This window comes from Humulus lupulus, chromosome 9 (genome assembly GCF_963169125.1).
Source record: "Humulus lupulus chromosome 9, drHumLupu1.1, whole genome shotgun sequence".
NCBI classification, from domain to species: domain Eukaryota; kingdom Viridiplantae; phylum Streptophyta; class Magnoliopsida; order Rosales; family Cannabaceae; genus Humulus; species Humulus lupulus.
In genome coordinates this window covers 66,832,246-66,845,797 of record NC_084801.1, presented here as the reverse complement: position 1 = coordinate 66,845,797, position 13,552 = coordinate 66,832,246, and the positions used below count along the sequence as shown (strand labels likewise).

At 42.5% G+C, this 13,552-nt stretch overlaps 1 protein-coding gene across 1 annotated transcript; it reads left to right on the top strand.

Moving 5' to 3' along the window:
* The first annotated feature begins 180 nt into the window (after nucleotides 1-180).
* On the top strand, nucleotides 181-3,494 carry LOC133800891 (uncharacterized). Its single transcript, XM_062238997.1, has 3 exons — nucleotides 181-262; nucleotides 2,182-2,588; nucleotides 2,656-3,494. Exons 2-3 carry the CDS (start codon nucleotides 2,184-2,186, stop codon nucleotides 3,346-3,348), a joined length of 1,098 nt encoding a protein of 365 aa, XP_062094981.1. The 5' UTR covers nucleotides 181-262; nucleotides 2,182-2,183; the 3' UTR covers nucleotides 3,349-3,494.
* The last annotated feature ends 10,058 nt before the right edge of the window (nucleotides 3,495-13,552 follow it).

Genomic DNA, 13,552 nt, shown 5'->3' with positions numbered 1-13,552 from the left:
TTGCATGAGTTTCAGCATTTGTTCTTAATTTGTTTGTAATAGTGAACCAGGTTTTAATGAACTGAATGCGAGCCCAAGAAAAAATTATATATACATTTATAAGTAGCCTTTCTTCTTTTTCAAGAAACTTTTACCCGTCACTTTCGCCAAAGTTTTCAAGAACTCGCACCAGTGTTCAGAGCTTCGAAAACCAGTCCGACGTCGTGCTACAGGTCTTCCGCCTCAAGTTTTCATTTTCTCACGAATCCCCTCCTCCTCTCAGGTAAGGATTCCATCCTTTAAGCTCTGTACTGCGCCATGCATGCTATTTTCTTGCTCTGATATGTCTGCGTTCTTGAATAGGGTTTTTAGGGTATTTAGTATAAGTTGCCTAATATTTTGTAGAAGTACATCGTCATGCCTTGTATGGGTTAGATTAGTACTTTGATAGATAGAGTTTCTGATTTGGGACGCTAGGTTGTCGAAAGATTCAACCTTTAAGCTAGACGAAAAAACTGAAATTTTTTCCTGCCCTTTGGGAGTTGAAAAAAGGTTCTTTTCAGAATACGTTCTTCTTTCCCTGCTCTTTTTTATTATTTACCCACGTTGAAGTTAGCGTAGGATTAGGATGCTGCTGGTTATTTAGGCACGAACAACGTTATCCCAGCTTCCCCACACTACTTCGCAGATTGTCTTATCTCCTCCATTGTCTGTTTGCAGTTCATATGCAAGACCCTTGGGGAGGAGAAAGACCTATCGAAGACGATCTCTTAGCCCAATTGCTCGAAGGCGAAGAGAATCCATCCATGTTAATCCCAGAAATTCCATTCTCACGCTCTAACCCAAATCCTCCACCAGCTCCTACCCAGAAAATGGCCAAAACTAAAACCAAGGCCAGAAAAAGGCTCAACCCTTCTCCAAGTCAGCCTCCTGCTGATGCCCCCTCGACCAGTGGTCGACGAGAATTTCCTCCCGAGACTGAAGTCCAAGCACATGCCCGTCCTCGTCATGCCGTCCAGCCGGCTGTCGAGTGGCATGTAGTATCTCCGAGCACGGTGACCATTCGCATGGTCTCCAATTATTTAACCAAGTACAATCTGACGGGGGTGACCCTAGTCAGGCCTTCCATCGACCAACGAGCCAACCTGCCAGGGGGGGCTTTCAGCGCCTTGTCGAGATATCATATTGAGGCGGGTGCCACCTTGCCTCTGCATTCGTTTTTCCAAGGGGTGGCTAATTACTTCGGGGTGGCCCCTTTCTAGATTACCCCGAACGGATATAGGATGCTGACAGTGCTCTATATCCTTTACAAACTCAAGAATTGGCCAGCCCCCTCTCCTCATGAGGTCAATTATCTTTTTGACCTTAAGTCCAACCCCAATCAAGACGGTACGGGGTTCTTCCATTTTTGCCATCAGGAGACTGGACGCACGTTTCTGTCCGAGACCACCCATATCTCCAATGTGGGGAAGTATCACCTGGAATACTTTCTCACACCTGACATTGCTGCGAACAACCTAGCATTCACCCGAGGAGGTAAGAGGAATAACGAGCCTTAAGCCAGTAGTTCTTGCCCTTTAAATTTTTTCTTGTCATAATACTCAACTGTTTCACTGTACTCCAGGAATGGAGTCGAGGGCAGCACTCTTAGCCAGTATGCCCAATGCTGCTAAGAGTGAAAAACCTGATCACTGAGGCTAACCTTAGGTTGGCTGGCCTTAAGGGCTCCCCTCCTACGACCAGCGAACTTGCGGTGGGTGGTGTCCATGCTGGCGCGGGACGCGAGCAGGGTCCCGAGCAGCAGCCTCAGTCACCCCCTCCCAGGAGGAGGCCAACTGGGGTTACAATCAGGGAACCCGCTGCTCCCCATCGAGCAGCAGAACCGTCGGTCCCTAAGGGCAAGGGGAAACAAAAGGCTGCTGAGCCTGCCGAACAGTTTGACGACTCGTAGGATGTATACGGTACACCATTATCGTTTTTAAATAACTTGCCCATTCCCATCCACCTGTTTGATGGGGACGACAACTTTAGGAGCGCTCCTTCTTTAAATTAAGATTTCTTCCAGGAACTAGGTAGTTCAGTAGATAATGTTACGACCAGTAGGTGTAGCTCGGGTACCTTACTTTTGCATCTCTTATATTCTATCCTTTGTTTCTCTGCGACCCTTTAAACTCATCATTTGAAATGTCATTCTTTGTGCAGGCATGGACCCCGGAGACTTCTTTGCTCATTACCAAGCTGCTGCTGAAGCTTCTGTCTCGAAGAAGGACAGCAAAAGAGCTCGCGGGGAAAGTAGCAAGACCCCTTCAAAGAAAGCCCGAACAGAAGACGCTCCCACCGACGCCCCCTCCAAAGAGAACTTAACACATCCGCCTGCCCCCGAGCAGCAAACTCCCACGACTGTCGACCCTCAGCCTTCCTCAAAGGCCGCAGACAAAGAGACCACGGACCAATTGTCCGAAGGCTCCCTGCCCAGCCACATAGTTGGCATGGCCAGGGAGAGATTATATCGGCTCTCCAAGCACAAGCGCGCCCAGGTCGCCATCACTAACACTGCCACGATGGACATCAACGAAATCATCAACAGGGAGCTGAACGAGATAGCCAGTGTAAGTCGTCTTTCGCTTCTTTGTCATTTATGCTAAACTTCCTTTCTTAACTCACTTTTTTCTTCAGGGGTTTTTGTCCTTGACTGCCAGCTGGCGTCGAGCCGGGGCGATGGTTTCTCGAGAGAGGAACTTTGACTCCAGGCTTGGCCAGGCCACGCAAGCGCTTGAGAATGAGAAGGCTAAGCTGCTTGAGGAGAACAGGGAGCTGGTTAAGCTGAACAAGCAGCTATGCGAGGATCAATCCACTCTCACCCGAGAGCTTCAGGAGAGCGAAGCGGCCCGGAACAAAGCCATCGACGAGCGGCACAAATGGAAGGAGAACTGCAAACTCACCACCCAAGAGTGCAAGCAGCTCACACTCGACCTGACCGCTAGCAGGGATGAGGTAAAGAAGCTTGAGGAACGGGTGCGCGAGCTCGAGGAGGACGGAGTTAAAACTCTGAAGAAGTATAAGGAAGCCACCTTCCTCAGCTTCTACGACCTCTGGAAGCACAATCGGGAGGCAGACATCAGCTATCTCTCCAAGCAGTTGCAAGAGACGCTGATGACGCAGTGTGTTGCTCGGCTGGAAGCAGAAGAGAAAGCCAAGGCCGCCAAGGCCCAAACTCCTGCTGCTGCTGCTGTGGCTAAACCTCCGGCTGGTCCAAACGCTCCTAATCCAGAAGGCCCTCCTGCTCCCCAGAAAAAATTAATATTTATTTTTTCTTTTTTTTTCGCTTTATGGCCTACGGATCTTTTAGTAAAGACAATCCTTTTTTAATTTTATTGCTGCGAGGGCAGCTCTTTTTCTTATGTTTGAACAATTACATCCGAGCAATAATGCTCGCGGTGTAAAGGTTTTTAATCCTTTTAATTCTATTTTTACATCCGAGCGCTAATGCTCGCGGTGTAAACGTTCGCCTTTGATATTATAATCTTTTTATTATAATACCTGTTCGCATGACCGAACTTAGCATAGCACTTTAGTTTGATTTAACAAAATCATAAATTTTGAAAAATACTCTTAAGTACCGTAGCATGTTTTCACTTATTTTGTTCATGTGTTTACATACCTTGTGGTATGCTTTGCTATCGATGTACCTTATATGCCCCCCAAGTGATCAAGGAGCTTTAGGTCCTGGGTCACTTGCCTTAACCACGACCTGCCCGAACATTACTGCTTGTTGCAACATTTAACACTTGTAATACAGCAAAACAACACACGTAATGAACAAATACTTGTAAAAATAAATTTACAATAGTTGGCAAGAATGACTGGCTGCGCACAGTCCCTTATAATCTCGTATTAAAAATGGACTAAACATGTTTTTACGAGTGATCTTAAAAAAGATCTTACATTTATAAGCGATTAGCGATACAACGTGGCTAACCCTTTTTTGCAAAACTTGTAAAAAGTAGAATTTTAATACAAGCGAGTTCTTTAAAAAGGACTGTTCACTGATAATACTTGCGCAGGTGTTCTCCATTCCAAAATCATGGAACGAGATCTCCGTTTAGGCGTGCAAGTTTGTAGGTGCCTGGGTGAAGGACTTCTTCAATCTGGTAAGGTCCTTCCCAGTTAGGTCCGAGTACTCCAGCAGTGGGGTCGCGGGTGTTTAAGAAAACTCATCGTAGCACCAAATCACCGACGTTGAATTTTCTTTCTTTTACTTTTGAGTTAAAGTACCGGGTGACCTTTTGCTGGTACGTAGCAACTCGGAGTTGGGCTTTTTCTCGTATCTCATCAATTGAGTCTAGGGACTCCATCATCAGTTGGCTATTCTGGTCCTGATCGTATGTTAAGCGTCGATGTGAGGGGGGATCTAACTCGATAGGTAGCATAGCTTCGTATCCGTAGGCTAGGGAAAATGGGGTATGACCTGTTGCTGTTCGGTGAGACGTTCTATACGACCAGAGGACTTCAGGCAGCTGCTCCGGCCATGCTCCTTTAGCGTCTTCAAGCCTTTTTTTCAGAGTGTCCTTAAGAGTCTTATTCACGGCCTCGACCTGTCCGTTTGCTTGGGGATGCGCAACTAAAGAAAAGCTTTTGATAACTCCGTGCCTCTTGTAGAAGTCGGTGAATAAGTCGCTGTCAAATTGGGTTCCATTGTCTGAAACTATCTTTCGGGGCAAACCATACCGGCAAACAATGTTCTTGATGACAAAGTCAAGAACTTTCTTGGTCGTTATGGTAGCGAGTGGTTCAGCTTCGGCCCATTTGGTGAAGTAATCAACTGCCACGACTGCGTACTTTACTCCGCCTTTTCCCGTTGGCAGGGATCCAATCAAATCTATCCCCATACCGCAAAAGGCCACGTGCTCTACATCTGTTTCAACTCGTTTGGAGCTGCTCGTGGAATTTTGGAGAACCTTTGACATTTATCACATCTTCATACAAATTCCATCGAATCCTCGTTCATAGTTGGTCAGAAGTATCCTTGCCTTAGAGAATCTATTTTGCCAAACTCTGCCCCCCAGCGTGATCCCCGCAGAAGCCTTCATGTACCTCTCTCATTAGCTCCTTAGCTTTTTCTGGTGTGATACACCTGAGTAGTGGTATGGAAAATCCTCTTCGGTACATAACACCATCGACCAGTATGTACCTAGCGGCCTGCCTTTGTAGAGTTCAGGCTTTGTTTCTGTCTGTTGGTAGTACACCGTTTGTCAGATACTCCAAGTAAGGTGCCATCCATGTATCCTCCATTCAAATTTCCATAATGGATTCAACCGCTCGTATGCTCTGCCCACTCAATCTTTCTACTGGCACAATGTTCAGAGTGTCAGCATCTTTCGCGCTTGCGAGTTTGGCTAAGGCGTCTGCGTTTGAATTTTGATCCCGCGGTATTTGCTGGAGGGTATACTTCGTGAACTGGGCTAGCAGGTCTTTAGTTTTATTCAAGTAGGCTACCATTTTTAAGCCCCGCGCTTGATATTCCCCTAGGACTTGATTCACCACCAGCTGTGAATCACTGTAAATATCAAGCGTCTTTATGTCCATGTCTTTGGCCATTCTCAGTCCAGCGAGGAGGGCTTCGTATTCAGCTTCATTATTTGACGCGGTGAAGTCAAACCTAATAGCGCAGTGAAATCGATGCCCTTCCGGCATTATCAATATCACTCCCGCTCCTGCGTGGGATTCGTTGGATGACCCATCCGTGAATAACTTCCACGAAGGAGCTTTCTCTTGAGGCTCAGGCGCGCTAGGCTGTTCGCACTGTTCGCTGTCTGGGAGTTCAGTGCACTCTGCAATAAGATCAGCCAAGTCTTGTCCTTTTACTGCTGCTCGCAGTGAATATGTGATATCAAACTGCCCTAGTTTGACTGCCCATTTTAATAATCGTCCAGCCGCCTCTGGTTTTTGGAGAACTTGCCGAAGGGGCTGGTCGGTTAGCACTGTGATGGAATGGGCTTGGAAGTAAGGGCGTAACTTCCTCGAGGCCAGGATTAAGCAATATGCTAACCTTTCAATGGGCGGATATCTTAGTTTTGCCCCAATCAGCCTCTTGCTAACATAGTATACCGCTTTTTGTACGCCTTCTTCCTCTCGTACTAATACCGCACTAGCAGCAACTTCAGTGATCGCCAGGTAATTGAATAAAGTCTCTCCTTCGACCGGCTTTGATAAAACGAGAGGCTGTACCATATGCGCTTTCAAGGCTTGAAAGGCTTGCTCGCAGTCTTCTGTCCATTCAAATTTCTTGTTGCCTCTAAGTAGATTGAAAAAGGGGACGCACTTGTCCGTTGACTTCGAAATAAATCTATTTAGGACTGCGATTCTCCCGGTCAGACTTTGTACATCTTTAATTTTCTCTGGCGATTTCATGTCGATCAGGGCTTTTATCTTGTCGGGGTTGGCTTCGATTCCTCTTGAATTTACAATGAACCCCAAAAACTTCCCTGATCCAACTCCGACGGAACATTTGAGAGGATTTAATTTCATCTGGTACTTGTTGAGTACATCAAAGCATTCTTGTAAATCCTGCACATGTCCTTCTGCCTTTTTAGACTTTACCAGCATGTCGTCCGCGTACACCTCCATGTTTACTCCGATCAGCTCCTTAAACATGTGGTTGACTAGCCGCTGGTAAGTCGCACCTGTGTTTTTCAGTCCGAAGGGCATTACTTTATAACAGTATAAGCCCGTATCGGTCCGAAAGCTGGTGTGATCCTCGTCAGGGGGATGCATGCTAATCTGATTGTAGCCCGAATATGTATCCATGAACGAGAGGATCTCGTGTCCTGCGGTAGCATCGACCAGTTGGTCGATTCTTGGGAGTGGGAAGCAATCCTTTGGGCAGGCTTTATTGAGGTCAGTAAAATCCACACAGGTTCGCCATTTGCCGTTAGGCTTGGGAACCAGCACTGGATTGGAGACCCATGATGGATTGATCGCATAACTCCGAACATCTTCTTGGTCAATAGTCGAACACTGGTTTTCCAGGTGTCAGCCACGCGCAATTAATTCCTGCCACGTCATTCACTTCTGATTTTCGGGATAACACCATCTATATAAAATTATTATGTTTTCAATGCTTAATATTATGATTCTTGTTTTTATCTTATTTATGTAGCCAATAGATTGGGTTTAAATATGAATCTAAAGCCATCTTAAAATTGTTATTCACCTAATAGTTTATGATTCTAAGTGTTAGTTGTTGGGATTACAGTTTTGTAACACAAATGTATATTGTAATTTATGAGAATTAATAAAAATATAACTATAGACACAATGGAAGATAAAACACAAATAAGAGTAAGAAGAAGAAATGATTTGTGTGATAAAAACCCTAGCTACATAAAATCATAAAAGTTATGATTTTATGTGAGAAACAATGTTGATGTCAAGAAGGCCTGACACAATTAGAATTGTTGTCCAAAAATCTCTATTCCTAGCCTCCCATAAGATATTTCTTGAAGCTACTACAATGGTGGAATGAGATTGGGATTAGCAAGCCTTGGTCTTCAAACAAGTCAAGCTTTCTTGATGAAGATCTTAGAGAAAACTAGTGATCTTTATGAGTTAGAGAGAAAGGGTTTTAGAAAGAGAGAGAGAGAGTGGAGAGTGATCTATTCACTAAAATCTCATATGAACCCCATAAATAGTGTAGGAACCATCATTAGTCTTAATCGATGAGATTAGAGCATTTTGAAATAAGTTTTGGAGCAAAAAATATGTAACTGTAAAGCTCCGTACGAACAATCCACACGATGCATCGACTGCATGCAGGTAGGCGATACATCACCCATACACCGGCAATGCATTGCCTTTCATAAATTTTGTAAGGAGTGTGATGCATTGCCTCTCAACAGGCGATGCAATGCAACCTTCTCTGACTTGTCACCCCATACATCGACCCAATACATCTCCAAATGTCTCCAAAATTATTGGGTACTCTTATATACTCCAAATAAACACTTTAGACCCAAAAATATAATTTTAAATGCCTACAATAAAAGTCTACCCGCTCATGTTGACTTCAGTACAATTATAATGATTTTTGCACCTTTTTGCGCATAACCAATGTTCACTATGTATTTCAAAAAATCCTAACATTCTCCCACTTGGTTAAATACACCCTCCTTCTCTAGTGTGAACGATATTAGCACATAAAGTACATTTCAGTTTGAACTTTATCTTAGTGAAAATACTACAAAGCTTTACTGAAATACTTAGTAGTCTTAAAAGATTGAACTAAGCATTCCTAGTTATAAAACTGATAGTATCTCACACACTTACTTAATTACTCATGTGTTCCCACTTTGTGCCCTTAGTAACTTTTATGGCATTGTTCTTATCCATTCATGAACCATCAGGAGAGAAAACTCCTACTCTCTTGAGAGGAAGCACCACCTCTAGGTTCACATAGGTGAAATTCTTACAACATCATTGCTACCTTTAGAGATGCTTGTTGTACTCAACTGAATTTCATTAAAAGCCTATGACTTAACCCTCATGTCCGGTAGCAACCAACATTTACTATATTAATGAGACTATAATTTGTTAATATTGTCAACTGTTCCCTTATCAACAACTTATTCTTACCCTTCGAACTCTACACTCGATTTAAACGATCTTTGAGTTTGGTTGCCATTGTTTGGGAATCCATTTGTCAAGGAGTTTTAGTCCCACCCCTTCATTTATGGAACTAACAAGGTTTGGTAAATGGATTCACTGAGTTCTCACATGATTTGACATACGATATTGATATGACTCCCTCATCTATCAATTGTCTCATGTAGTCACGTCTTAGACTTATATGTCTAGACTTCCCATTGTATATCTTACTATAGGCTCTAATCAATGTGGCTTGATTATCACAATGTATCGAGATCGTTGATACATCAACTGCGGTTAAGGGTATCTCCATCACGAGATCTCTAAGCCACTCGACCTCTTTGCCAGTTATCGCTAGAGCTACAAACTCGAACTCCATGGTTGAGTGACGTATACATGTTTGTTTCTTAGATCCCTAAGAAATCGCACCCCTACCGAAGGTGAACACCCAACCGGTTGTAGATAGATTATCTCCTACGTCAGATATCCAACTAGCATCGAAATATCCTTCAAATATCTTTGGAAACTTTGAATATTGGAGGTATCGTTATTTATTCCTTTTGAGGTATCCAAAAAATCTTTCTATGGCCTTCCAATGTTCGATACTTGGATTACTAGTAACCCTACTTAGTTTACTAACCACAAATGCAATATCCGCTCTTGTACAATGTGTCGCATACACTAAACTCCCTATTACACTTGCGTATTCTAATTGAGCCAACGCTCTCCCTTCATTATTTCCAAGATTTTGGATTGAATCAAAGAGCATTTTTGCCTCTTTGATATTAAGATGACAGAATTTGTTAAGCATCTTCTCAACATAGTGAGCTTGACCTAAGGCGTATCCATACACATTTCTTTTTACTTTGATACCTAGTATGGTATCAATATTTCCAAGGTCTTTAATTTTAAAAGTAGAAGATAAAACCTCTTTTTTTAAAATATGTCTTTCATGTCAATACTTAATATTAACATATATACACACTAGAATGACATAGTCATTGCAAGTCTTAGAATATAAGCACTTATCTGCACTATTGTGTCAAAACCCATCTGAAACAATGGCTTCATCAAACTTCTCATGCCATTGTTTAGGTGCTTGGTTTAAACCATATAATGATTTAACAAGTCTGCACACCTTATATTCATTTCCTCTTAGAACAAAAATTTCCACTTGTTCGATGTAAACATCCTCATCGAGGTTACCATTTAGAAATTTCATTTTGACATTGATTTGATGAACATATACGTTGTGTATTGATGATAAGACAAAAACATTCTTATTGAAGTTGTCCTTGCCACCGATGCATAGGTATCAAAATATTCTATACATTCTTTTGTCTAAACCCTTTAACTGCCAAACTTGCTTTAAAGGTTTGGATGGTCCCATTGGTTTGATATTTTCTTCGAAATATCCACTTACATCCTATTAGTTTTGATCCTTTTGGTAAATCAATAATTTTGCAAGTGTGGTTGGTTATAATTGAATCCAAATCATCATTTATCGCATCTTTCAAAGAGATGGAGTCTCTTGAAGACATAACTTTTTGGAAGGTTATAGGAGCATCGTGTATTCAAAGTACCATTGGATACTTCCAAGTGTCTCCTTTGTGATTACCCTTTACTAAGTAAAGTGTTTCCACTTGTGAGCACTTGTCTTGTGTTCCCACCTCTTTAATCCTTTGGCTTCTTTTAGGAAATAATGGTTTGTCTACAACCCTTGAAGGTATCTCCTCCTGAGTTCCTTCAAATGGGATAATTTCTTGAGGTTTTTTGTCCCTATACAACAAGTTCTCAAATAACTCAACTTCTCTTGATTCAATTATGACATTAGACTCAAAGTCTAATAGCCTATAGCCTTTACTTTCTGAGGCATAGCCTACAAATACATACCTTATCGGCCTAGGACTCAACTTTGTCCTTTTAGGTTCCGTGCTCTTGCAATAAGCAAGACACCCGCTGTAATGACCCCAAATTCGCCAATGAGGCTTAAGAGCCTTGATTAGTGTGCCAGGAGGGAATTATTGGATTAAATGTGATTTAAATGTATAATTGTATGATTGGAATTCCTGTATGATTATATTGATATTAGTGTGATATATGTGAATATGGTAATTGTGAGAACCACATTATTATGTGGGTAGAACTGCAGAGCACGACTCGAGGCGATCCTAGAGCTAGATAGCGGAAAAGAAAGTCACAACGAGATTTAATAATTGACTTTGGATAAGTCAAGGGTGTTTTAGGTATCAGGTAGCTATTTGGACTATTGGGTTATGAGAATAAATATATGGAGATATATTTGAGGTTAGGAAGTCTAAGCGGGAATATTGGGGGATTTTACCGTTTTGCCCTCGGGGACGTTTCCGGCACCCCGAGCCTTGGGATTAACTTAGCGGGTAAGACAAAAGTTAGGAAGTCTTTAGAAAAAAATATAAATCGACTTATTTCCTTCCTCAGTTAGACTTCTCTCTCAAGAAACATTCAAGAGGAAAAACAGAGGAAAATTCTTGAGAAATTAGAGCTGTAGATTGCTGGGAACTCAGAGGAATTCAGGGGAAATTTAGAGGCTTAGCTTAGTAAACAATCTAGGACTAAATCAGGACTAAGGTAAGGGTTAATCTATGTGTTTTCTGAAGTTTAACTTTGTGTACCAACTGGTTATTGAGGTGCTGTCCAATTATTGATTAGGGTGGAATTGAGCTGGGAAACTTGGGGAATCAGCTGGACTTTGGATAGAGGAAAGGTTCTGTTAATAAGGTAAGCTTTACTCCATGAATTAGAGGTTTAAATTTGAGTTCTTGACTAGTTAGTTTTGGGTATTTATGTTCTTGGGTTTCAGAAATTAAAAAGAGAATTCTAGTGTGTGTTGGGCTGGGTTTTCTGTGGAATTATGTTGTTTAAGTCATGCTAAAAGTGTTGGGATTGTTGGGTGTTGAAGTAGGGAGCTTAAGGGTGGTTTTGGCTAAGGTTTCAAGCCTAGAAATGGTGGGAATTCTGGATTCGAAGGGAAGGGCCGCGACTCAGTTCTAGAGCGCTGCGGCCCTAGGATGAAGATGAGCCAAGGAGGCTCGGCCAGGGGTGAGCGCCGCGACTCCCATGCAAGGGCTGCGGTGCGTGTCTTTGCCTAGGAGGTCCTTGGTTCTATTTTGAGGCTAGGGCCGCGGCTAAGCTTCAAGGGCCGCAGCCCTTGGTTGTCCACTTGATCTTTTAGGGTTTTTAAGGATTTAGATTAAACCTAGTAAGCTTGGGAACCATTCCACCACCGTGCTTGGTGGGATTTGTTTTCCCGGAAGTTAGTTTTGTAACTGGAAACCCTAACTTGAGTATTAATGAGGCCCTATACTTTGCTTGTGACTAGGTGATAAAGGCTTAGGCTCGGGAACAGATCATGCTTGAGGGGCGTTGCTTGTAATCCCAAAATTGTAAAGATTAAAGGTAAGAAAATTGCACCTGGTTGAATATATGTGATGGGACTAAGGGTTCCCTATTATGAATGCTTGAAAAGATGGTATTATGCCATGCAAGCTATTTAGTGAACCAACAGCCTAAGGGTGCCAAGGGTTACACTAGCGCATAGGGCGCGGCTCGGCCACTGGTAGCCGAGGACAACTTAATATGCACTGAGCTCGATTTAAGCGGGCCGGAGTCAGTGGGATAAATAGAGGGTGCTGTAACGACCCAAATTCGCTAATAAGGCTTAAGGGCCTTGATTAGTGTGCCTGGAGGGCATAATGGGATTTTGTGTGTGACTTTAATGAGTTAAATGCATGATTATGATTTAATGCATGTTATATGACTATTTGACTATTTGAGATGCATGACTATGTGTATTAGTATGCATGTAGACCTGATTGTCTTAGAAAGAGCATAATTGTAATTTGGCCATTTTGGGCATGACTATGTTGATATCTGTGATCTGTGACTTGAGACGATCCTAGAATGAGCGGGTTAGCGGAAAAGTCAAAGCGGGAATTTATACCCGGCTCGGGTCAAGCGTGGGGAGTTTAAATGGGAATTGGGAAAATATATTGAGGTTAATCTTGATGATGAGGAATGTATATTTGGTGATTAATCAGGTATTGGGTGGCAAGCGGGAAATTATTAGAGACACTCGAGGAATTAGTGGGAATTGGGTAAAATGACTAAAATGGCCCTACATGGACAAAAAGGTTTAGAATTAATAGGAAGGGCATTCTGGTCTTTAGGCTTTTTAGAGATAAGATAAATGAAGCTTTATACTTAGTGGAATTGGTAGAAAAGAGTTATAAGGCTGTAGAAAAGAAAGAAAAAGGAAGAAAAAGAAAAGAGAGAAAAACAGTGGGGTTTTGGTCTAAAAGGTACGGTTTGTGGTTCTCCCACCATTTCCCTTCATTTGTCTTGAAGCTAATCTCAGTGGTGAGCTAGGATAGGCTGAGCATCAAGGATCCTAAGCTAGACTTGAAGATTGGCAAGGGATTAGCAAGAACACATCAAACATTGAGGTAAGTTTTTAGAAGTTTCAGTTTTAGGGTTTGACTGGTTTGAGCTGTGTATCTAAGCTGAATTGATGGGGATTTTAGGGGAATTCAGGCCAAGGTTGAGAAGGAGCAAGCTAAGGAGGTCTAGGGTTTAACTCAAGGTCGAAATTCCATCCACGGTATGATTTCTAAGTCTTTAACTTTGATGTTTGACTGATTTTCTGGGTTTAGGGTTCATTATGGTAGATCTTGAGTTTTGGGTTGCTTGAGCTTGGGTTATGAGTTCTTGGGATGCTTGGGATGAGTGTGAGATGTTGATAAGTTTGTTTTTGGGTTTGGGAAAGATTTGGACAAGTTTGGGGTTGAAATGGTTGAAAGAAATCGCAGAAAACGATTTTGGGTGTTGCCAGTCTGCAACTAGCGCTAGTCTTTGGGCACTGTAGCGCTAGGCCCTGTTTCTGGGGATGTGT